General features: G+C 40.1%; 1 protein-coding gene and 1 long non-coding RNA gene across 2 annotated transcripts in view; both read left to right on the forward strand.

Moving 5' to 3' along the window:
- The first annotated feature begins 6,056 nt into the window (after positions 1-6,056).
- LOC126927032 (B-cell lymphoma/leukemia 11A) overlaps positions 6,057-26,775 on the forward strand; it is a 47,810-nt gene continuing 27,091 nt past the window's right edge. Inside the window, exon 1 of the mRNA XM_050743342.1 lies at positions 6,057-7,819. Within this exon, the coding sequence (XP_050599299.1) occupies positions 7,783-7,819 (37 nt within the window). The 5' untranslated portion in view covers positions 6,057-7,782. The remainder of the gene's footprint in view (positions 7,820-26,775) is intronic.
- Positions 19,485-25,270, forward strand: LOC126927372 (uncharacterized). The gene is made up of 2 exons (XR_007715425.1): positions 19,485-23,032; positions 23,194-25,270. It is a non-coding gene; the product is annotated as an uncharacterized LOC126927372 (long non-coding RNA).

The raw sequence follows: 26,775 nt of genomic DNA on the forward strand, positions 1-26,775 counted from the left end.
TTAATACATTTACGATCAGTTATCTTATTTCTTTATGTAAAATCTAGTATTGTGCGTGTATATCTTAAGTAGACTAATCCTCTGCATCATAGAGATCTAAAACTCAATTCTAACTTTCTTATGTTATTCGTAAATTAATACTGAATATTTTGTATGACTAAATGAAAAAGTTGAATAAATAATTTCAACAATTTTACTTGTAAATAATTTAATATCCATCATTCACGCTATAGGCAGTTTTATAATGACAGCTTACGGCATTTTATATCTTAATAATTGGTTAAATTGAACTAAATTAGTAAAATGCTAATGATAAGCTATAGCTGTGGTAAATATGATACTCTTAAACAATTATACAACAGTCGTAGATAATGATATTCTATAATATAAAAACAGTATTTTATTCAATTCATTTCCAAGCTACTTATCCATCGGTAGCAAGATTATACTTTTACCTCCACTCCTTCTGAAAACTAAACTCTTTCTACGGGTCAAAGACCGAACGATTCCCCGGTTTCCCCAGCTTTAATTACAGCGTGCATCCATTTCTTACCTGTTTAGCTACTCACGCGCTTCAAACTCAAGTAATACACAGGCAAAATCTATTGCAATAATTTTATCTTCTATTATATCAATGAAAAATCATACGTAGTGCAGAGAATTTCCGTAATCCTCTTCCGAAGTAAACCGCTTTCTTCGCTTGAAAATAGAACTAAATATCACATTCTTATTTATTAGATTCGAGACTTTTAATTTAAAGGATCTCTCTTTCTCAATGAGAAACAATGTAATTTTATCGGACGGAGAACGATATTTAATTGAGTATAGGTAGTGGAAAGAACAACAGAACCTATAAAGATGATCTAACACAAAATACTGTCTGCCATACATACAATGTAATGTGTCGCAGCGGCGAGGAACGACAGAGGCAAAGTGACCGTATAAGACCTCTTCCTGTGGCGGGGAATCATAGAAACCCACGGGTTAGACGGCGGCGGAAAAATTGTCTGTACCTGTGGACGTTTGAAACACAGTGCCCCTTCGCTGGTAATGAATGTGGGAGTTTCACACGGGTCAACGGATCGCTGCGTTTTCTAGGGATAACACACGCGAGGATGATGCACTTGGAATTTCTCCTGGCGCAGACCTGGCCCGCGCTATATAGCGTGCACGTCCGTAATAAACAGGCTTGATAACTTATGCATTCCGAATAGACGATACGATCTATCTGGCACTGCAATAAATACGAGGCGAGCCGGATAGCCGCGCGCTTGTAAATTCGCCGACATTTTAACCGAGTTCCAACTAAGAGGACCCAAACCGATAAATAAAAGCCACTTAGAAGGTGCAGACCAATCGACTTTCCATAATTTCCCAGTTTCATTACATATTGGAAGTACCTGCACGATTAATTTTTAGTTCTTAAGAAATAAACGGTTTGCTTCTATCGATTTATTTATTGCAGGAAGATGATATAAAGAACAGTAAATTTTAAAATAAACAGAAATTGCCTTTATAACATCACCATCTTTCTCTTCTACTTTGTAGTTTATGAAATTGATCAATGTGGTTTCGAAATGGCGAGAGACTCGTATACAGAATCGAAATTCTTCGGACGCAATCGCTATCGACAACATAAATGATCGATGAAATTGTTACGCGAAGGCATAAACAAAAAAATTAGCTGGGCACGTGATTTTACATCTTCTTCTTCTTCTTGTGAAAGTCGATGTTTCGAGCAGGTTCGCGTTTAATGGCTGAACGATGTAGGAGGATGACTTTTGGGATTTGTTGGGTGAGAAAACGCTGTCTCGGAGCAGGAAGTGGTGCAATATGCTGGAAATTTATGATAGTATCGCGGTCTCCGGGATCTTCTACGTATTAAGATCGAGCGATCGTGGATTGGCTGCCAGATGCGATCGGTATCGGTCGATAGGAGGTGGATTTTTAATTTGCGAATTATTGAAAATTTATAAATCGAACGAGTCATCATAAACGTCGAATTTATAATACCTCAGAGTTCAAATCAACTAAATTAAGCTCGAACGACTAATAAAGAAATTAATCGCCAGTACGAAAATCAAATACTACATCTAAAAATCCATCATATTCATAAAATGTTTCAAACATTCTGAACACGAATATACAGCCCACGATTCAGGCAGTACACCCAAATACAGATCACTAGAGGTATCTCGGACAGATATCTATGTCCCGGGACACTGTCCAGGACCCCGGGAGTCTGTCGCAGAAGCCCGCAACAGATAATTTCTCGGGTTAGTTAAAAGTCACTTCAGATCCTCCGCCGACCAGGACAGCCCCTAAGCCTGGGAAATATTTTCGACGCACATTTCCTTGCCCTTTCCTCGTTTCTAACCCGAAGGAAAGCAGAAAAAGCGTCCGCTTCAAATTAAAGGGCGCCACCAAAGTATAACCCATAGGTACTGATTCGAAGCGATGAACGTATCCTTTTGCAAATGGATGTTTCAGGCTTTTCTAATTAAACGTAATTAAAAAGAAAAAAGCCCATTCGATCAAATCTTTCATACTCATAATAACAACGTATCCCTCTAATATTAATATGCGAGCAACTATAAAATCATAACGTTAATCGCAATTTCATCGGACATCTTCCCATTTCAATTATCAATTCAGCATTAAAATCCAGACAATCTCGTTCTATCTGCTTCTATCTTTAATATCGTTCCGTTACTCTATCCTTTTCCAGACTGTCTTTCCATCGCAAGGATCTCGATCCTTGGACGAATAATCCCGTCGAAAGATCCGCGTCGCTGGTATCGATCCCACCGCGGATGAAGGGTTTAGTCACGGAATAATTAATGTGAGAGAGCAGGTACCTCCTTGCGTACACTCGTCTACTCCACTTTCTCTGCGACTTGAAGCTGTGTATACGTGTTTACGGGAAGTTCGAAGGGGACCAACGTGCATCGGTAATCGCGACGCGGATCTGTAACGTTCGCGGCTGACTGATGGATACGACTCGAACATTGTTCCCGCGATTGCCTGTAGAAGCGATTGCCCGATCGTTAAATTTCTTCCAGGATTCTGGAAGAATTTTTACAATTCGAACGGAGCATGGTATTTTCGATATTTTTGCGGATATTTAGTCAGTATATGAGTAATAAATTTTATGGATTTCAAATGACCAAAATAAAAGTGTTGATATTTTGACCACAATAGAAGATCATTGAGATGTCTTAAATACATTTGTAAAACATCTTACTTGCTGAGGTAGGTGGCTAACCCTGGGTAATTAAGGTCCAGTTGACCATGGGTCATCCACGTCTTTGGAATATGTGCGACCACGGGTCTGTGGAACATGGGCGTGCCAGGTATACCGGAGTCATGATATGAGCGGTAGCCGTCAGTGAGGCGTTGAGGGGTGAGTATTGTCAGCATTGTCAAGGAGCGTGGTCAGCGTGAAAAAGAGCGTACCGTTATAACGAGAGTAGCGAGTGACGAATGATGACTGTATGCATATAGACTGACGGAGCATCCTACTTGATTTTGTGTTGACGTGAACAATATTGAAACAAATCATACCGTTACCAAACTTACTAACGCTATATTTTCCTACACTCATATTATAAATATGACATTTGTCTGTTTAGGTTTGAAATGATGTATATAGCTATTCCATTCTCCTACTTGAGTATATCAATTGTCATAACCGTTATATGTTACTTACCTCTTGTGTCTTAGTGTTTTTATAAAGCATCATGTATATTTATTACTTGCCCCTTGTGAAATTCATTTTTTAGATCATTGATGATAACGGGTGGTAAATAATCTCGAAATCAGAAATGTAATAAAAATGGACCTATTACGTTTTTCCTCGTCATATTGTCTTTATATAGAGTTTTAGCCAATAGGTTTCTTTAACTTCCATAACCACATCGACTAATTTGATCACATAATATTAAAACGAATGTAAATATCCCAGAATACAAGATCATATTCTACAAATTGAACAACATACAAAAACAGTATATTTGTTATTCGATAATTTCCATCGATAGAAGTATCTTATCCGTGGAAACGATCAAATATGAAGAATCATGTTACCGCGTTCGTATTTAACGTCTAGTTGCGGACGAACCAACGAAACCAACCGCGCCTCGAAACTTTTATTACCCACTTTATAATGCATGCGTGGAAATCAGTTTGGTATTCCGTGTCGTATCGAACTTACAAACTCCAACTGTTGCACAATGCCGGCGATTGAATCGTGTCAACGAATCGTTTCATCCACCTTAAAAGAAAGAGACGGAAAAAAGAAAAATGAGGAACTTGAACAAAAAGATACAACTTAAGGGTAAGGATGCTGTTAGAAGGATACCTACTGTGAAAATGTGGCTGTGAAATTTAGCGCAGGTAACGTGAGCATAACAAATGTGACACCAACCGTCAACAAAAGCCTGGCACCTCTCCAGGCCGGCATTAACACGCGTGGAAATTACTCTGGTAATTTAAACGCCTGGCCAGTGTTAATCGCATCGTTTCTTACCGACTAAATCTTTGGTCACTGTGCACGCGTTTTCTGACGAACTAAAATTTTAATGAATATGTCGCAACAATCAAAGGAGCTTTTCTGAAGCCAGACTCTGATCAACTACATTTTTATCATTTAGTTAATTTCATTAGAAGTACATATATAATTAATATTTAATTCCGAAGGAAAAAACGACTTAGCTGCACAAGTTCGTTTGTCGCAGCAGGACGAAATAAATCACGGTATAATGATGGTGAACGATTCTAAGATAAATATAAAAAATAGTATTTGCAACATCTCTACTTTTTTGTATTTTTTAATCTATGGAGTTAATCAATACGGTTTCTGAAACGCTTAAACACGAGTTTCTCAGAGGCCAAATCGATCAACTACAATTTTGTAAATTTTAAAATTTCATTGTGACAAATATACTGAGAATTTTGAAGACTATGAAAGAAGCGCGCGTTTAGCTTCAAAACATTCAGTACATTGTTGCCAATGTACTGAATTTCCGAACTGCTTCTCTATAAGTTATTTTTCTGTTCATATAGATTTTTACGAGGGTCGTTACATTGCATGTTCAAATGTTTTCAATCTCTCAAAATGACAGTACGACAGTGTTCACACATCCACGGTAACCATAGTTTAGTGGCTAGCGAAGAAACGTCTGAAATCAATTGAAAAAGCAGGTTGCAATAACGAAGCAGCTGCATTTGACAGTAAATCGTGTTAATAACTAAAAACCAACTCGAGGTCGATTAAAATTAAACGGTACTAAAACAATGAAAATCTAGAAAAACGAGCCAATCACGTTTATTGTCCATGATCTTCATATTAAAAGCACGTCCTTATTGCTGCAAACCCTCCAACTTGCTTTTGCAATTTTCACCTCAAACCAAACTTCCAATAGAAAGGGCCAATGAAAGCAAAGCTTCCAACATATTGTTAACGGTATATCGCAACGTAAATGTTAACCCGGTTCCCGTACATTTTTGGCAAATACGTATGTCATATCAAATAAACTGGAGAACGTCGATCCACGTGTTCTGTCGTCAACGTATAAAAAATTTAAAACATCGATACACATCTTCCGTCAATAATGTATTTTAAGAATCAACGTTCCAATGGGCAAAAAAACAAAGAAAGAAAGTCAACCCTGCGAAACGATGCGTATCCGCGCGATCCCGCGTCCCGTCGCGAGACTGTCGAGTCGGGTCGCGCGCGAGTCAGTCGTCTCGATCGGGACAGAGACGAACGATTTCGAGGCGGACACGGGGAACGGCAGCTTGGAGAAGGAGCGACGCGTAGCGGACAGAGACGAGGCTATGGTACGCGCACGAGTATACACACCAGTCTAGTCCGCGCGCGTGTAACTTGCACGCTTGCGAGAGAAGGGAGAACACACGAGAGAGTGTACAGAGTGGAGAGAGAACAGATGCCGGTCGCCAGACAGAGAGAGTGATCGGGCGAGCGAGAGCCTCGTGCACGGCCAGTGAGGAACGACAAAGAGGGGGAGCCGTGTTACCCCCACCACGGGGGTGAAAACTACCCCGAGAGCGCGTGGGGTGTCCGGTCTCGGCGCCGAGGCGAACCGAGCGCGTCCGAAGTGAGCACAGTGCCCGAGACATCAGGTCCCGCACGGCACGACTAGGCGCACCGTCCGGCACAGTCCACTCAGAGATACGACCCATGCTGGACCATCGTCGCTCTGGTCCACGCCGGCATCAGGCATTCGACATCCGCGCGTCAGCCCACACGCCGAGACAACCTCGTCGGCAAGAACCTCGTCGAGAACGTCCAAAAGTACGCCGACCAGAAGGACACGCGTTTGACGAACCGTCCAGAAAGGAATAGCACGTTGTTGTTCGTCTTGTACATGTTTCAAACCGGAAGGACGTGAGACCAGCAACAGCAGAGTGTTTTGTATTACGATCTTCGTGATAGTTACAGGAAGATGTTACCGAAGCCGATGAAAATTCAGTTGAAATACGCGTGTGTCGTCTGGCGCGCTTTTTAGAGCCCATTGTAAGAATAAGAAAGAAGAGACCGAGAAGGAGGAGGACCAATGTGTGTGAAGCGTGTTACGTCAGTCGAAGGAGCGACAGTTACGTTGATCTTAAGGCGCACTTGTTTTGTTTGTTTCATATCGGTTTTGCTTCTGATTGTTCCGATACTCTTATAATATTTCGGTGAGAGGAAAGGTGAAGAGGAAAAGAGAGGTGAATGACAACAGAAGAAGGATGGGATTGTTGGTATAATTAGTGATAGCGTGTGACTATTGGACAACGCGCGACGGGCCACAGCTGGCCGCGACACTGTTGCGGTGACTCTGTTTACCAGAGATATAACTTCCACGAGGTGAAATTCCTGCGACGGTGCCAGTTTTCTGGGAAAAATTCGGCTGACTGGAATCGACAGTGAATCGCGACGGTGCCGGCGAAGCACCTGTGCGCGACAGAAAGTCTCCAGGTTTTTGCTTCTGTTTTCCCCGAAGTGTCGATCGCGATTAAACACCTTGGTTCGTGCTCTGTTCGTTCCACGTCTGTGTGATCGCATATATGTGCGCCGCGACGTGTGTCGTTTCTCGCGAACGCGCCGCGCTGAACGCCAGCCGAGGAACACGATGAGGACGAACATTAGTTGACGAAGAAGTGCGTCCCGGCCGACTGTCAGTTCCGTCGTCGTCGCGGCCAGGTGCACCAGACGATCGGACGGTAAATAGAACAGAAAATCTTCAACGAGAATATATTCGAGATAATCGAGAATAAATTTAACGGAGAGGAAAAGAGGAAAAAAAGAAAGAGTGATTCAAAAGGGGGGTTTATCGCGAGGGTCGATCGACCAGGATCGAAAGACTCGAGGAACAGAGGAAGGAAGTGAAAAGTTGTTCAAGGTGGAAACAGGTGAAACGTCGGATGGACTCGTTTCAACGAAGCAACACCGCGGGGCGGAGGTGAGGGGGAGGAGGACAGAAGGTGTTGACGAATTTACTTTGATTCTGCTCGAAGGAACCGTCTTCCTTCCAGCGTAGTCCTCACCTCCCCCTTTTCTTCAACAACTCACAGTTAAAAAAAAAAAAAAATACCAAGCAAATTTGAAAATAAGAAGTGTGTGGAAGATTCGTTGGAATCGCGTAGAATATCGGCCAAGACGATCGAAGGACGAGCATTTCGATCGCGGAACTACCTTCCGTCCTGGACGTTCGAAGGAAACCCGTTGATCGGAGGCATAAATCGTGCGACGCGCCACGAAAATCGACGAACGTCACCATGAGGATCAAAATGCCCGCGGTCAGGATCGCGCAAGGTGAGTAGATTTGAAATAAAATAACAAAATTCAATTTGTATTTAGAAAGCCGAGACTCGTCAGCGTCCGTCGCTTGATCAGAAACCGTAATTGTTTCCGTTTCGAACGTGTTATTATTTTTGGATTTTGCGCGGCGCGACGAAGACGCGCGCCTGAACTTGAAAGCCTGGTGTGAAGTTTTCCTCGTTGCCACGAACCTTCTTCGCTCCTTCATGCTTCGTTTCCAGCTTTATTTGGAAGTTTCGTTTAAAAAAGATTTGTAGTTTTGTCAACGGAGAATTCAATATGGTTTGATTCGCGAGATTCGTTTTAATCTTTGATCGCAGGAGAATATTTGGGGTTTCCGATAATTTGCGATTTGTCCGTGTCGCGTATGTGAAATTTCCTTTAATTTGTAATAATAGAAGAATGATTGGTTTTCCAATGATTCATGATTCCTCTAATTAAAAGTTTTAAATAGTTTCATTTGTGAGATTCGTTCTAATTTCTAATTGCAGAATGTTTGAATTTTCTGGCGATTTTCGGTGTCGATCTCGTAATCTTATAAATCGAAGATGCTCTATTTGTCATCTGTTTAGTGTTCGATACGTGTATAGCTGGCTCGCTACTGGAAAATTTGCGAATATAACTTGTCTTTGTGAATTACAAGAAATTGACGTTTCTTTAATTTGACGAAAACATGCACCGAAATATGCAAAATGTATCTATTCGGTAAAAGTAAATCAAAACTTTAGTTATTTTGTATTTGACATATTTTACTTTATTCTTCGTGTTTTATATTTGGCAAGTAGAAAAGGGTAATACAGTGTATAAAAGTTTATGTTCTCTAACACTATTCGGTCTTATACAATTTCGCAAATCTTTAAACCTAAAGTAATTTAGAATAAACCGTAGCGTTTAAGTTTGCTTTTACGTTCTGTCTTTTCTCTTATTATAGAATTACATTGAAAGCTACGTATTATGAAATCTATTTTAAGGTTCCTATTATCAATTTTAAATGATAATATTGACGAAACAGTCGAACAATTTCTGAACTGATTCATAGAATTACTGAAAGATCGCTCGGCTGTTCATTCCACCTTCCAGTAAATTGAAAAAGAAATTTAAAAGCGATCTTGTCACCGTCACAACCTCTTGCCGACAAATCCTCGGTTTGTAGGACTCAATGTAACCAAACGTGTTCGAAATCCTGCCGACCGAGAGGTCATAAATCGTTCTCGATCGTGTAACTCGAATCCGCTGTCCTAATTCTTAACGATAACCTTAACCCAAACACTTGAATCGATCCACACTTCTCCAATCTCGAATTCACCAAATAATTCCGATTTCATCTTTCTGCTAGGGACGCGATCTTTATAAACATTTCCTAAACTCAAAGTCATGAAATTATTCGAATCTCGTCCAATTTGCTTCCTCGTCTCTCTCTGGTAGAAGGGCAACCTGTCGCCTCTCGTAGCAAGGGCAAACTAAAAGCAGCTGCGAGAAGAGGAGAGAAAAAAGAAGCAACGGGGGATGAAAAAGGAAGAAGAATCGGTGGCGGTCGCGTGGCCACGGTTAAGAAAAATAAAAGACGCGCGGCGTGGACGTCTAGAAAGACGCGAGAGAGAGAGAGAGAGAGAGAGAGAGTGAGAGACGTTACGAAGAAACGTGACGAAAGAAGGAGAAAGGGAAGGGAAGGAATGAATGAATGGAGAGAAGACCGGGCGGGGGTGGTGGCGGGAAAAGCGGGGTAGCAGGCCAACGTCTTCGGAGAACTCGTCGCCGGTTGAATTTTTAATTAGTCCCCGACACCCCCACCCTCGTAAGTTTCAAGGGTGGAAAAAGAAGAGCTGCAGAGAAAGAGAGGAGAAGAAGGAGTCGGCCAAGGCGGAGGTGGAGAAAGAACAAGTCGAGGGGGTGGGATGGATAAGGAGGGGCGGCATTGTCATGCGCGCGTTTTTCACAGACTTTTCCACCCCCGTCACTGCCGGCACCCCCGTTGGTAACGCACCCTACCCCGCGTCGCCTCGAACCGGCTCTCTGCACCCCCTCGCCCCCACGGAGAGAGCAGCAGCAGCGGCGGCGGTGGCGGCGGCGGCGGCTCCGTTTTCTTAATTACAACTGCGATATTCTTTAGTTCGCGCGATGACGCCGCCGCGAAAAGATACCGGAATATTTCTCCACTGATTAACCCCGCGGCTCCATCTTATGAAATCGTTCGTTCCACCTTATAAAGTATCGATCGATCGAGTATCTAATTCGATCGGTCAGTCAGGATCGTCACGATAGACGGATGGCTGGACATGGACACCTGCCGCCGTGTGTTTTATTCATTTGTATTATAGGTAGAATCGTGGTTTTGTTGTTTGATACTGTTGAAGATGTTAAGTTCTCGAGGGGAGGAAGAATGTCAGCGTGATTGGTGCCTTCATCGGTGACCTGGGCTTCTGTCAGTGTCGAAAAGTGGTCGCTACGTATACATATGCGCGTGAGAGGTGGAGCGAGGATGGCTCGCAAATCAGCTACGTACGCATGTCTGGAATGTATGGAATCGGAATTGTGAAATAGCTGCACGAGGATGACAAGCTTTCGATCAGTTCTCGACCATGTTTTTATTCGAGAAATGAATCCGCTATATCTTTTATGCGAGATACGAGTTTGTCGAAGGTGACGATAACGTGTGTGGTCGATCGTGGACACGCACGCGTCGCGTGATGCCGAATCCGAGGAAATTCGCGAATTGGTCGACACGATTTCGGCATCGCGTGCGTTTCAAGAGGTGAGTCCGATCGATTAGACCTCGAAATAATTTTCTTTCGTGACAGTTTGCTTGGTCGAAATGTCAAAATTTCTCTGATCGCTTTCCATTGCGATAATTTCCGTTCTATTTCGTCTCAACGCGCGTCACTCGACGTTTCTTTTAATTTCTACCTTGATTTTGTGAATTCGCGTTATTGAAATTTAGGATCGAACGGTCTTAGAGCTTAGAGACTGATGATTCGAGAGGGCTCGATTTGACGATCGCGAGGTCAACCTTTAAATTTCTGTTTGCAAATGCGGATTATCCTGTCGGCGCTTGAATCTACGACTCCTGTTTACATCGCGATTATCCGCCTTCCAACTTGTCCTACATACGAGTAATCAAGTAAATAGATCACGCGATCGCCCAGCCCTCGATCGGTAAACGTCTTGTACAATTATTTTGCAATTTACCACAGCGGCTTCGATAATTTTGTATTTTACGAATCTTGACAAATAAATTTTCGATTATTTTTACTCTGCTACAGGTTTTCATGAATGTTTTCTTGTTTTAAGAAAGCATTAAAGCATAGGGATTGAAATAAGAAATCACACGTCCGAAGAACGATTCTGTCATATTTTCCTTGAAGGAAATTTATTAGTAGGAAAATATTATTAAGGAAGAACGTAGCGAGATTAAAGTACGCGTATTTTTCTTGATGCGAAGAAGAGAAAAATGTTGAGAATTTTCTGTCTTAACTCCGCTGTAATTTTTCCAATTTTATGCCTCGGTTCTATTTTTATTTCGATAAGTAAGAAGCCTCTTAATATTTTAACAAGAAAGAAGTAATCTCTCATCGACTGACAATTCTTTTATGCTTTGCTAAATCTTCAGATACTTGTTAACATTACGAAAATACATTTTAACTTCAAATTCGGACTGATCTTTTTTCTCTTTCCTTTTTTTTAAATAAAAGAACCTTCACAGTTACTTATTCGCTGCCCAACTATAGTCACAGTCAATTAAAACTATGATTCCTTAAAAAGTTTCTTTCTCAAGCGTCAATATGATTTATGCTTATGCAGTATGATTTATGCTTGAAATGAATAATTGCGCAACTATCGGTACCCGACGCGACGAGTGGAAATTTTCGAACAGGAGCGGCCGTGCGGAATTGTCAGCTGCGATCTCGGGAACGGAAATCGTTTTTCGAAATCGCTGGTCGTTTTCTCTCTTTCTTCTTTCCTCGAACAAATTTCTTCACAGGTCGGCGATCAACGATTAAAGTGAACGCGATGGCGCGACCCGTTATCGGAATAAGCAAATTCCCAATTAAGATAGGAATCGTATATCGGGCGTTGTACGGGACCGTGACGCTTCTGTTCGAAGAACAGGAGCACAGGCAGCTGTTGTTTGAATACAAAACAACGTCGAATCGAGCGAAATATCGGCGACAGTCAGGGGAAAATCGTGTAACGAACGAATCGCCAGCATTGCCAGTAAATTATCACTTCCCTGTGGACTGTATCGCCTTACGTGTGCAGGTAGTCGATAAAAAAAAGAAAGGAAAAGGTTGTCAATGTTTTAGATATTCGTTTTATTATTTTCTGATAACGTAGCTTCTTAGTTTGTACATGGCGGGGTAAATGGTTTCTTTGATAAGAAATATATTAAGCAGAAGTTTAAAAATAATCGATGCGAGAGCAGAGATGTTAAGAGGAATTCATTTTTGACAATATAACTTTACACGTAGAATTGGAAGTAGATTTCGTAGGGTCAATGTATTTAATAGGAAAATTAATACCACAATTGAGTAGGAAAATTTTCGGTTCTATTTTGCTTGGATTTGATTTCTTGGTACAGGTCAAATAAATAATTATATTCACAAGTTAAATTTTTGGATAAAGTTTCCTACGTAGAAGCTAAACGAGTAGAAGTTGAGATTGTTCCAACTAATCTTCTAATCATCTCTAAGTTATGATCTCAACAAATATATTCAATAATCCCGTATGTACTTACAACGCAACTTGCTTGTTAACAAACCTGCACAAACAGTAACGAGCTACGCTCTAACACATAACGCTTAATGAATCTAGCGTTCTTAGATGGCAACATTAAATGCCTCTCTAGTTTGCTCATCTTAAAACCTGTGATATTAGTGTTATATTATACGAATATTATATTTTCTCCAGAAACCACAATGAAGTTGCAAATAAAAGAAGAAGTTAATAGAATAGTCAACTAATAAACAAATTTACGATTTAACCTTGCAACAATTTTCGAAACTCTTTTAATTCAATCTCGTATTCGATCGTTAATTCATCAATCCTATTAAATCCATTCACATTAAAGTTTAGGAAAAAACCTGACTACGAGGAAAATTAATATTTCTCGTATGAAATTAAAAGGAGCAAGAAGTATGTGATAGTCTTCCCGTATTTTTCTCAAAGTTGAGAAATTTAACGTTTTAACGAATGGCAGGCGCAACAAGATTGTAAATAATTCGAAGGCTGTATCAGCATTGAAACTAAGATGATGGACGTGGTCACTTTTACAATTTGCTTACTTTCTTGTCGCCATTTTGCACTTTTAGTTTTCAGATTTTTATGCTCAATGACTTTTTATCGCTATGTTCTTAACATTATTAAGAATATAAAAGTACAGTACTAATTAGTTAGATACAAAAATGATATTAAATTTCTGATCATTGGCACACACGTATGTGCCCATAAAATACATTCATATCTTATCGTCTTGAGTATACGAAAGTAATTCACTCGGCGCGGCGAGCAAAAACTGATCACGACGCAGGTAGGAAATGACGTTTCGCTCGGCGAAAGCAATTTTATCAGTAGTTGGAAAGCGTGACTCGCTAATTGACGCAATTACGCCCGCATAGCAGGACACCTCTTCGGTGCGCGGCGTCCTGCGAAGCTGGGGCGTCGTTTCAGTTTGATATCGGGTCCGAAGCACTCTCGAGGATGTTATTTAGCAAACAAAGTGAGTTTTACGCGCCCCTGTCGGCACGTGCACGGCATATGCGGCGTTTTCTATGCCGAGCGCGTTAAATATTGTCTTTGATGCAGCCCGTCGGAAGCCCTTCTCCTTCCCTTTCTTCGATCTTCTTCCTTCAACATCGCTTCTTTCACCTATCCTTCTTCAACACGAGAAATCAACCAATCTAATCTGCCGCTTTCTCCTTCTTTCTTCTTCTAACAACCGCCTCGAGCCTCGACAAAAAACTACTTTGATTTGATTTCTCAGATTAACCTTTCGTGCTTTGGGCGCGTGGCGAACCCTTTCCCTCGTCGAGACTCTCCTACCGTTTCTCTTCTTCACGTTCCCTCTTTGTCGTTCTACGAACCGCTATCTACTCACCGAGCCCCAGCACGTGGCCAGGTAAGAAGTCTCTCGCGCGGTCGTGCAGCCAGGGACCACGCGGAACCCGACTTTTGATCCCAGAAGCACGCGAGCTACGCAAAAAGTCTCCGTAACACGAGTCTCGCTAATGGCGATATCTTTTATGGACCGTGAGGAAAAGTTGTCGCGCGCTATCCCGCTCCAGCTGCGAGAGAAGAGTTCGTTTCTCGTGCAAGTTTCAGACGAGAATTTTAAATCTGTTAAGTGGAGAGGATAAGTTAACTTGTCACAAGAATTTTCAATTTTTACTATACACCAGCTACGAGAAGTATTTGCGCATAATCTTTTTTCCAATGAAGAGTTCTTCTTTTAGCTTCCACGTTCCGTTTCCATAGTGTCAAATTTTTCTCTTTGTACGAAAGTAACCGACAAATGATATGAAACTTAATATATTTGAACTTAATTAATTAGTGTATAAATGCTATAACAAATGCGAATAACAAATAACGGCGATTGACAGTAAATCAAGGTTTTTAGATGCTTCTACGGATAAATGTAGTATAGTAGCTTTTTGCTAATTGTGGAGAGATTTTTTCATATGTTTTAATTCGTGGAATATTTATGGAGGAATCGATCAGAGACGCGGGTGGAATAGATGGCGCCACCTGACGCTGTCCGATGTCGCATTGACGTCCGCTACTAGATAGCAAAGGTTCTCGTTGTCAATGAGTTCTCGTCGTTACACGGAAAGTTTTAATCCTAAGGTAATAGTCGAGAGGGACTATGGTCTGGTTAACTGTTAACTTGGTTCCTCGAGGAAAGATCTTCGAATTGGAATCGAGGACGTGAATAGGATGGTTACGTATCTTTATTGGACAAGGTGCAACTATGCTTTGTTATCTCTGAATTATTAACCCTTTAGACACGAAGACTGCAGAAATACTTCAACAACATTCTTCCAAAATTTTATCTATAACAATTTGTTCGAGGTATATTTAAAGTTCGTCAAGGGAAAACTCTGTTGTACAAGTCTGTCACAATCAAATTATTTCACATAATTTAACAAAAAGAAACGTGAAAGAATGGGACAAATAACATCACAGTCACTTAAGCGATCAAAAGCTTCCAGTAGGTATCTGATGTCTTCTGAAAACGTTCAACTGATAAGATAACAGCTCAGAACATTAACGTCCCGCGGTTACTCTTACTTCTAAATACACTTAACAGCGACTGCAGATCGCACGATTGTTTAAACACTGCTCACGGTTTTTGTACATCCTGAAGACAATCCTGTGAAACTACTTCGAAGAATATGTATGTAATTGAAGAGACGAACGCAACGAAAACACGTGACAAGTCTATCCATGTTGATTTTCATATTTTGATGGCCAGCTTAATGGCTAAAACGAAGTATTTTAATTCACTTACATAGTTGGTAGGAAGACTTGTTAAATCCCAAAATACAAGCCTTTTAGAAATATCTGATAAATCCACTAACGTAATAAACCAATAGCACAATGTTATATTACTTTTAATATTTTTCAGCATATTCAAGAAAATGGAAAACAGATATACGTACATATATTTAATTGTAAAATCGAACAAAGACAGCAGAAATGATAGTACAAAATTGTATCGATAACATATCGACGAAGAAATTGTCTCTCCATTAAACTTGAAGAATGTCACTTACTATGTTTTTCTCCCGTAATTTTTAATCAGATCGACTACGAGAAAGAAATGGCCAGTAAAAGAAGTAAGAAATTAATTAACCATCCTTTCCTTAAATCCTTGTCCTCCTGGAGCAGGACAGAACGACGCCGATACCACTTCTCGCTATCTTTCCCGAAACGTGGCTGTATATCGTCCGTCCAATCTGCCGTTCGGCAATTTCGGCTGAAATACGATGTCGTCGGGTTCGTTCGCGAAGCTCGACGACCTGGGTTATTGGCCTCCCCGCCTCTGGATCCCTCAAAACGGGGTTAAGACCGCGAAGCCGTGTACAGATCGCTTCGCGTCCTCGTCGCTCTGATCGAGTCTGAATTATCGATCGATTTTTCAGAGTGAAGTTTCAAGAAAGAAGTGTTTGGGGCAATATTGATAGATGACTGGGTCGGTCGTGTAGATTGGAAAGTTTATTGGATGTATGATTTTTATTTGATGAGTTTCGAGCAACGTGTGTCTTCGTCTTCTTTTGACACGAAGTAGAATGGCAATTTGGAGAGTCGGTCGGTTGTATATACATGGATATTTGATGTGTTGTCAAATAGTTTTCGTGCAATAATGAAGAATACAGATGCTGTTTAAAAGAGGTGAAAAGTACAATTAGTAAGTAGTAAAGTACGGTTATAGAGTTAGTAGTAATAAAAGTAAAGTTAAATAGCCAGGGTTCCTTTGCACGATAATTTACTAGCTAATAATATAACTAACAACTTATTAATTTACAAATTTCATAATTTATATATTATATAAGTTATCCTTTTGTAATATCATAAATTTTTGTCAAGTAGGATAATGAAATAACACTTTGCTTGTGAAACTGACTTGTAAAGTCTGACATTTCTTTATTAGGGAATTTCTCATTATTCAAGTGTATTTATTTGTACAAATAATTTCCTAAATCAATCTCATTTACCTTCCAAAAAGAAAACGTACATCTCACAACAACAAATCACAATACATTACACTGTACCTAAACATCCTATACACCGGAGTAACGGATACCGAGGTATCCAGCTCGACTTTCAATAATGGACTTACAAGCACTTGGAAATAGGCTTTTTCAAAACCTGCTTACTTCTCGAAGAAATCACCCTGTTATTTGTCCCTTCGGTACACATCAGTAAAAAAGAGAAGGGAGAATCCAGGAAAGAATAAGACAGTCTGACCCATGGAACACGGAGATGTCCGAGTGGAGCATAATGGCGAGGTGCCCAAAGAAAATTTATGTTGTTTGCGGTGTCGGTTTCCTGCTCCATTGTCCGGCATTGTCCGAGTCCCTCCTTCCAAGGTGCGAACACCCTTCAGGGCGATAATCCACTCGTATTATTACATGCTTTGTCGGCTAGTTCACTTGTCCAAAAGGGGGAAAGATCGCCTACCTGACCAAGGGTCACTTCGAAGCGCCTTACCTAGTAAGGTGCGTTTCACCCCTCGTGGACCATCCTGGACCGTGTCAACTTAATTGTCAGGGAGCAACGAAGGTCAATCTGTCTTCTTACGATCAAAACGCAACCTTCCAATTCATAGGTACAACGTCGACAGATATTAAAGATCAAGTAGTTCTGTTTTTTCCTATACTTGACCTTGTGGAAGAGAAGATTAAGCGGTGATGGGCTTGATTGACTAATCATGCGTGTCCTCGAGATAATTACTTTCATGTTTAGAAAGTGTTTCTCGGGATCAGCTTTCCTCCAGGAATTTTCTCGTCAGTAAATCAACTATCCATCAGCTTGTAACCGACAATCACGACGATGTCCATCTATTATACGAATCGAATGCTTTAAAGTGAGAAAAATAAAGAGCCAAGTTTTTAATTAGGATTTGGATCACCTAATCAGGCGGCATTAAAGTCCAGTCATTTCCGCGGCGATTTTCTGTTTTCCCCAGTGTCGGTCACCCGTTATAGTCCAATATCCCAGAAGAACGCACGCGTATGTAAACCACGTGGCGCGTACACACGCTGACTGGGCCTTTCTATAAATAGGAACACGCCAAGTTCAGGGGAACAGAGTGGAGTCTCGTTTTTAGATTTTCCGCCGGTTATGACTCGAATCGTCAGAAGGTTGGAACGTCGCGAGTCAGTTACTCGTTTCGAGACTTGGACATAACTTGACTGCCGCTTTACTGAAAGCCTGACAGCGTGTGATTAAATAGACAACAATGAGAGCTGTGTTAGGCTTGGTGCAGACGAGGGATCGATCTCACGTGACAATTTACAAAGTAGGTTTATGTAATATTTCTAACAGATGGATCGTACGATCAGATGCATTGCGTCATTAGAGATATAAAGTCATTGAATCATACAGTATCATTTACTGGGTATACATGAAATCGTTACGATGTATATACAGTGCAATGCATATTTTGATTAAACAGGTAGACGATAAAATGAGTTCTTTTTTAAAAGTTTTAATCAATTATTGATATTATTTTTAAATTCTATATATTACTGATAGAAATAATTAATAGTCTTCATAAAGCATAAGATAAAGCTCATTTGTGAATTAATGTTTTGTTAGTGAGTGGAACAGTTCGAGCTAGGATATTTAATGTTCGAATATTTGATTCTATTTTATATTCTAAATATACTTTACGTATAGAAACATTTGCCGAAACGCTTATGAGAGTGCGAATATCTCCGCGGTGTAGGGCAGTTATTTCAAGAGGATTGAAAATAAATCTATTAATGCTTTGTTTCCAAAATAAATCTATTGTTATAAATAGGCTTGTCGAGGTAATAAGCTTTCCTATTTCGGGGAGACTACATTACTCTAGGATATCAATATATTTCGAAGGTTCAACGTGGATGTTGAAGATCAAGATAGACACACGTTTCAACCCTTATCGAGTGACCGAGTAATAAATATTTTACTCGGGAAACTAACGGTTCCCAATTTAAACGTTTATTCTTAGCTATTGATATGTAATGGCTGTAAACATCCCGGCTATTATATACTTATTATGCGACTCTATAATCATTATTTGATATCTTTATAATACACAAATTTTCCTCAAAATATATTTAACATAATTCGATTTCTTTCAATCTAAAATAATTTGGAAACAAATTTAGTTTTTAAAAATAGTAATTATATTCTTCATTGACAATTTATCGTGAATTTCCTCGGGAAATTTTTCTGCTCACTCAAAATGTCACTGGATTTAATTAACATGTTGCATACTTCATAAGTTAGTAATATATAGAGAACTATAATAGTCTGCTAAAATAAAAGAGTCATCGAATGAAGATATTCTTTTCTATATTCTTGAACAAAGTAAATATTAGAGAAAATAAAATTATTCAAAATTTAACAATACTCTAATCTGACTATTATAGCTTTATTATATAAGTCTTTTCTTCTTCATTATGTTTCTCTCCAGAAATGGACCATGTTGAAACACGTAAACTCGTCTATTCAACCCATTAACCGTACAAAAAACGTCTAAACCGAATTCTGATGAAACACTTAACGATCGCCCATCCGCTTACGCAAATCTTACCTCTCGATTTCACGTCCTTCGTCGCGCGTCCACCGGAAGAGGAAACGGCGATTCGAGACGCTGTTTTCGGCCGGATAGCAGGATATTTGCTTCAACGAAACACGACTGACCGTAAAGGAATTTTCTACAAGAACTGGACGTTCTTATATTCGTAGAATGAGTAATACGCCTTTTGTTTATTGGAATTCATTGTATTATTGAGAAAATTGATGCAGATTGTGTTTGAATATGTTGAAAGCATATATTTTGTATATAATACAGTTTGGAAAGTTACATTTTGGATGTACCAGAGTTTAAAAAATTATATTTTGGTCACAATATAGGTACATAAATATTTCAGAAAATCAAATTTTTACGTACCTTTTGGAAAAAGTTGCCTCATTATTAGTTAATTTTTCCGGAATTTATAATATTTTTAGGATAAAGTGAATTTTTAATATTCGATATTTTTGGTATTTGTAGAAAGTGAAAGAAAAAATACTACGGGAATAGTAAACGGAGTAGATACGTGGTATTTACGAAGAAAGTATTTTATCTGATTGAACTGTTTGCAAATAGTTCACAGACCAGGGACGAAAACTTGGATTTTAAAGGTCAAGAACGCCCTGGAAGGCGCTGAAAGATCTCTGCGGTCAATTTTATTACGAAGCACGGAGCATTAATCCTATTACGTTCTTTGAATTATCTTCGTCCAGATCATATCCTCGTCGTCATCATCATCACCGTGTTTCTCCACGCTAAAAACATTCTTAAGCTGAAGAAAAATTATAAAAATATCGTTGTGTTGCTGTAGGTAATTTCTCGTTTCAACTTTGCAACAAATTTTTTTTTTTACAAAACATTAAAATTCTTATCGTAACAATTGACTCCAAGTTAAAGAATTTCGAAAGAAGAATAAAACTTAGACATAAAAACTCAATGTTCCGTAGCAGAGTTAGAAAACGACAAAACGAAACGTCCCTTTACAATGGAACAACACGAGCTAAAGAACCAGACATTGGAAGTCATGTCCGGCCATTGCATCGGCCGATCCGGAAGTCGAATAAGAAGACGAGGAACGGTCGGCCGGTATCCGCCAGTGGCGTGGCCGTTTTCGCGTGCTGCTTTCCAATTGGCCGGCCACGACAAAATTGCTCAGCGGGATGGTTTTTTTCTCGCGAAAAAATCGAACCCGCTGTTCAAACCGGTAGAGTGGGATCGGGTTCGAGATAATTCATCGACCGCCGCCGGGCTGGACCAATTGCGTGGTCGATCCGCGGGGGGTTAGAGACTGGATCTGATGATGTAGAGAAAAAAAGAAATCTGGGGTCAGGTTTTTTGTACCACTGGCGAGTTCAACTCTGGCCTCGCTGTTGCGCGCTGTTCTGACTACCAAGCGTATTTCTAATTCTAAAGTATCAGAATTTCTCTAACGTTTCTCTTCAGTATACTTTCGTTATACCTCGAGCAACCATTTTTGATATTTTCTATAATATTTTGCTATGTGTTCTTTTGTGTTTCTTTTACTAATTTCTTTATTTACTTTTCTACTGTATTTTTTAAAAATATCACAAAAACCACCATGGATAACCATTCATTAATTATTCTTACGAAATTTATGGAAAAATTTGAAATACTATGGAAGAGCTATATCTTGGCTATCTACACAAGGGTTAAATACAAAATTTACAGAGAAAATTACCTCACTCCCTATAAAAATCTAAAAACAACGAACAATTTTCTACCGTTGTTTGTATATACGTATATATTGAAACTCCAAAAATTCGAAAGTTATAATTTACAAATTACAAATTGATTAAAAAATCTCGTGTTCAAAGTTTCATCTGTACTTTTGTACATCATTGTGTAACTTTATCTCGAAAAATCCTTACAAGAATCTCATTTACTATTTTAAACTCCCAAAAGCACAAGGGGATACGTAAACTGTTAACAACCAGAAAGCGTTACAGCATGCACATACACGTACTCGCGTTAGGAATGTAGTACCTGATAACATTTTGGGAAACTCGGGTTCCACCAGTTCGAATTCGGCGAACAACAGGACAACGAGGCCCGGAAACGTAACATTTCGCACGCTCACCAAAACCAACGATCCCAGCTTCGCTGGTTAATTCTCGCTCGAGAAAATTCGCCTCGCGCGATCGTTAATTATTTCGCGTGACATGCTTCGGCACTTGCCGCGTCCGCGCGTTGTCAAAAGTTTGCATTTGGATGTTTTGCGGCACACGCCCGGCGAGTTTCGCGGGAGGGACGTTTTGAATAATGTAACAACGAAACCTCCGCGGCGCCCGGACCGCCTCCTCTTTCCTCTCTTTACCACAGAACTTTCTAATTAACCGACGCTGGCCCCGCGGAGCGTCGAGAGAGCCGGAGAAACCCGGGGAACACCGGAGAACGAAGAAAGAGAACCGACCAGAGCCCAGGAAAGAAAGGGACAGCAAAATCAGTCACGATACCGGACAATACAAAAGACCTATCCGTGGTATTTCGTCGCGTTGGCGATCTCCTCGTTTCGCGTTTCTCACCGTTTGTTCCCAACTGATCGTCACGTCGGGCAAACCAGTTGCTACTACCCCTGGCAATAAGTCTTCAGCCAAATGTAATGTGTTGTACATAGGACGTAGTTTACGTAGTAATTTTAATCGGAAGAAATAGCAATTCCCAATAGTAAATTTTAAATAATGATTCTTAAGCGAAGAAAACTGTATTGCACAGAAATTTCGTTTTACTGTTTATTGAATAATCTCGTGATCGCTTTTTCGTTAATTCGAGCAATATTTATAGACTTCTGGTGTTAATATACCATACTAATACGAGTGATGCTATATCTTGTTGTACAGAATAGAGGCGATAAAGCATTTTAATTGAAAACTAATTTTTAGATTATCTGTGGTTTGTTAAAAAATGACACTCTTTTTATTTACCGTCTGTTTTCGCGTCGTGTAAATGAGAATGTAGGATACATATGTAAATACATAAGAGAGGCGAGAAAAATTTAAATTGTTTTACTATAAATTAAATATAAAATAAAAAAGATAATCAAGACTTTTGTCCTGTTATCTACCCATTAGAAAATAGTAAACAAAGAAAATGATATTAAAAAAGAAATGCTGTTTTCACATTGAGTATTCGATATTACTTAAAATTCTAAAATTGTAAAAGAGAGGTTTATAAGCTACAATCTGTAATATTTCAACTGACCAATACTACAATATATATATATATATATGTTGATTAATTATTGCGTAAAAGACTTAGGGTGTAATAAAAATGTTAGAAAATTTCTGAGCTCGTTACTTCTATTCACTAAAAGGAGCTGACAATCGTACATCACGTTTCGACTGTTCGGTATCGTTTCCCTTTTTCCACCTGTAATAACGCGATCCGTTTTTGTTCCTCGGTTGCCTGTAAAAATACGATACAAAAGGGTGGTAACGACTGTAAACGCTTTTTATGCAAACGTTGCACAAAGCTCGTTCCTCTGAAAGCCGTTTCTTGCATAGCACGTTTTTCCCTTGTTTCTAGCCTGGTAATTGCACTCTCGAGCCACCGTGTCGAAACGAGACGAGAAGCCATCGATTCTCACACGAAAGGTGAAAACTTGGCGGTAAAGGGCACGCATGGGCGAATTCAGAGATTCCATGGGAGAGAAGAAACGTGACAGAATGCTGGGATATATTCCATGTTTAGAAATATGTCAAGTGTATTCTGATCTTTATACGACGATAGAAAATACGTCGAATTAAAATTATTCGAAACTTTCGATATTTTTCATTTTTCAACAGCAAAATAACGAACGAGCTATATTATACGTCGATCCTTACATAAATGTACCATCTAAAATTAATTGCAAACATTCGGGATGAATTAAACAGTTAAAAACTTAAATCTGACTTATGGAATGATTTACAGTAAGTGTATTAAATAATATTGCTAATATGAATATCATCGTAAAATATCTAATATAAATATCATACAGAACTTAATAATACAAATATTAAAATTAACTAAAACGATTGAAACATACGTTCTCTATAGTTCAATGTTTAATAATTTCCTAATAATTTCTCAGGTTCACCCTTTTTCTCTAAATGTCCTAATATTCGTAAAGAAGAGCTAGCGAAGAGTTAAGAAGAAAATGATTCTCCGCGACGTCGTAATAATCTAAAAAGCCAAGTACAATTTGCTTTAAGAAAAAGAAAAATATCTGACACACTGTGTCAGTGAATATAACACATGACAGTTACAAAAATGAAACTTCTGCATATGGTCCTAATCCGATGGCTTCAATTCGCTCTACTCGAAAGACCAGCTGGACCATGGATAACTGTACTCACATGATTTATTTTGATGAAAAAATAAGGAAAGGGGTTTTTCTTGAAAGAAGGAGGTCGGTTGAAAAGGGGACGGGTGTACAGGTCAGCTCTCTAGGACCTGTTTGGCCGTTTCTCAATGGACAATGTCCTGCTGGCCAGGCGTACAAAGGACCCCCGGGATCTGGAGATCCTCCCACGATACGCATGTGGAGCGACGATACAGAGAGAAGGATCTAACCCGGTGCGTGAGTGGGAAACCGGGCGAGAAAGAGAAAGATACGCCGCGGTGTACCCATTCACAGTCCGTGAGAACCAGATTTCATATTTCTCATAACCGCCTGGCCGACCGCGGGACAGAGAGTGGCTCGCAGTTTTCTAGCTGTTTCTCTGTATATTTTCTGTGAATCTAGCGTATGTTGTTCCCAAACTGGTCAACCCGTTTTCACGGATTTCGTTCCGTCTAAAATTTCTGAAACACGGCGTTTCTTTTCCCTCTCGCTCATGCGCGCGTCCTTGGTCAGGTCCACCTTGCTTAGAACGCGATTCCTCAGTCGTGAGAAGAATAAGAACCCTACCTCCCGTTTGTGCGTATATCTGATCGTCGGCCAGAAGGAAAAGCGGTTCCGTGACACGTGAGAAACGCCGCGTTTCCGGAGGACTCGTTCGAGCTTTCGAGCCGATGCCCTGAGATTAGATAGCGTGCCAAGCAGAGGACAATGCAGACGTTGACGATAAGAGACGGTGAACCTGCGTGGGTGGACCGAGATGGAAAGTTTCGCCAGGATACTGTGCACTTTGGATTCCTGATCCAGAGATAATGCATTTGCTGTTTTGAAATTTCGAATATAGAATAGAATGTTGATTAATTGAATCTTGTTTGAGGGTAACGTCGATTTTTTGGATATTGATTATTTAAACACGGAAGGAGATATGCATCGTTTAGCGAGTTGTATTACAAAACTACTATAGGTATGACTATTACGCGATCATATTATGCGGGTATTATGCATATGAAATGTAAGGTCATCTTATCCTCTCATCAATGTATTTCATATTTGAAAAAGATGTACGTTCTACGAATGTTATGTTAATGTTGAAAGTTTGATATTTCTGAATATTTCTAACATGAATATAATATGAAGATTGGATATTTTTTAAGCTGAAGAAAATATGATACGATGTGACTAGACAACTTGATCTACTTTACAAAAAACTGTGACTGTTTTCCTTAAATCCCAATTTCTTGGTATTCAAACATACGAACACTCGAAAATCGCTTCAAGCACGAACCTACAGCATAATACTGAATTCCTCCCACTTCCTGTGTCCCGTGTTACGATAAATCCTCTGCTACACCTATGACCCCGTTTCCATTCGAAAACAAGTGGCCGTTAGGTTCGCTCCCGTTTCCAACGATTTCGAGTATCCTAAAGAAAAACCGGAGCCTTAAAAGGGAAAACGATCATCGAGTAAGATATAAAAAGAAAAGCCTCCTTCCATAAAAATAGGCGGGTCGAAGGTACACAAAACGAGATTTCGAATATAGTCTTCGACGTGCATGATCCGCAAACCAGGTCCGATTTTTTCTTCTATCTCCATGGACCAGCGTTTTTTTCCCATCATCATCTGGTCCACGTACGTAAGGGAAAGGGTCTTCCACATGGAAGAACGAAAAAAACACGTATGGCACCGCCATTTTGAGTCCTTTGTGGGGTAAGTTCGTTTCGATGCCAGGTTCAGGGTTAAAAACTCTTCACCCCTAGAAGAAAGTCGAAAGGACGAAGGGGTTTCCGGGTGTGGAGAAAGGAAAAAGGGAGACAACAGAGAGAGAGAGAGAAAAGAGAAAAAGTGGGGGTTCCGTATAAAAATTGCCCCCACCATCGGAGAACGCGCTGGTAGGTCCTTTCTATTCTTTTGATATCCTGTTGTCGGGGCCCTTGGCCAGCCCTGTGCCCTGCCAAATTCTCCAGTCAGCATCCGAGCATGCGAGAAACCAGATCTTCCACCGCCTTAACCGAACGCGATTCGTTTCTTAATTATTTAATTGGTTGCAGTAAAATTGAGGATGAGTTGGTTCATTGATCGTTACCGAGTTTACGAGTGAGTTACTGATTAAGTGGACGATGATTCGGGAATTGGTACGCTGCACCATGGAAACTATCGCCATGGACCGACGCGTAATGGCGCATAAAGGTAAACAAACCTTAACTTGCAAGGAGAAATTGTTCTGGTTTTCTGAGGGAGAATTTTGTTACTTGAAGGGATATAATTTGGGATTGGATTTTATTTGCAAACGTTTTTATTGTGAAGGTTCGTCTAAGATTGAAGGTTGAATATAATTTGCATTAAAACTGAATACACGTTGTATGTTTGATGAGCGAAGACTTAGGATCGTTTAGTTGATTTACAAGTGTTTCGACACAGATTGTTAACCATGAAATTATGGGCTTGTGATTTAGATAACAACGTTGATAATGAAAGTAAAGAGGCTCTTGTTGAATAAATTGTACAGGTATTTTGATGCCTAAGATATTGTACGTAAATTCGAGTGGTTAATTAGACTCTGTAATAAGACTGATAGATAATCATGACTGTATCGGTAAAATTTGAAAGGAATCTAAAAATGTAGATCGAATTCAGAATGTTTCACATAACACGCATAATATATTCGTAAAAGGTATCTACAAATTCGAATACTTTCATGAACGTCCCCCAACCTCTCGTTCAAAATTCTCTATTTTTAATCTGGTGAACTGTAGTTTCTCATTATCCACGGCCAATTCGAAACACGGTTGTTCGACTTTTCCCCCAGTCACGGTTTTCCACCACGTTATGTCGGGATACAAACGACGTCGACACAACACATGAAGAAATAGAGATATATACGCGAGGATATCCCGAGGCGGTTTCCTTGTTAGGACATCCGTCCTGTCAAAACGTCCACAGGACACATCGAAGCAATTGAATTACGATCATCCCCAGGGCGAGCTCCGACCGTAACCAATAATTCCATTATCCATTAGTATTGGGTCGCGGCAATTTCCTTCGACGACCGAGGTAACGGACGCGCGTACGTGTGCAGCTAGGATCCATCGGGAAACGCGAAATATACAGACGGATCAAGAAACCGATGGATTCCTGGCACACGTCGCCAGGAATATCGAGCCACGCACGGAACGACGCGAGGCATAGCTGATAATGGAACCGCGTCCCGATGAAATCGACGTCGTTCCGAGATGTTCCAACCTGCAGCCGTCTGGTTCTTGAAATTCGGTGACGACGGAATTAGTTTTGGAAAGTCTGGATGAGTATACATGTCGCGTGGTATTTCTGATACG

This window comes from Bombus affinis, chromosome 2 (genome assembly GCF_024516045.1).
Source record: "Bombus affinis isolate iyBomAffi1 chromosome 2, iyBomAffi1.2, whole genome shotgun sequence".
In the NCBI taxonomy this organism is placed as follows: Eukaryota; Metazoa; Arthropoda; class Insecta; order Hymenoptera; family Apidae; genus Bombus; species Bombus affinis.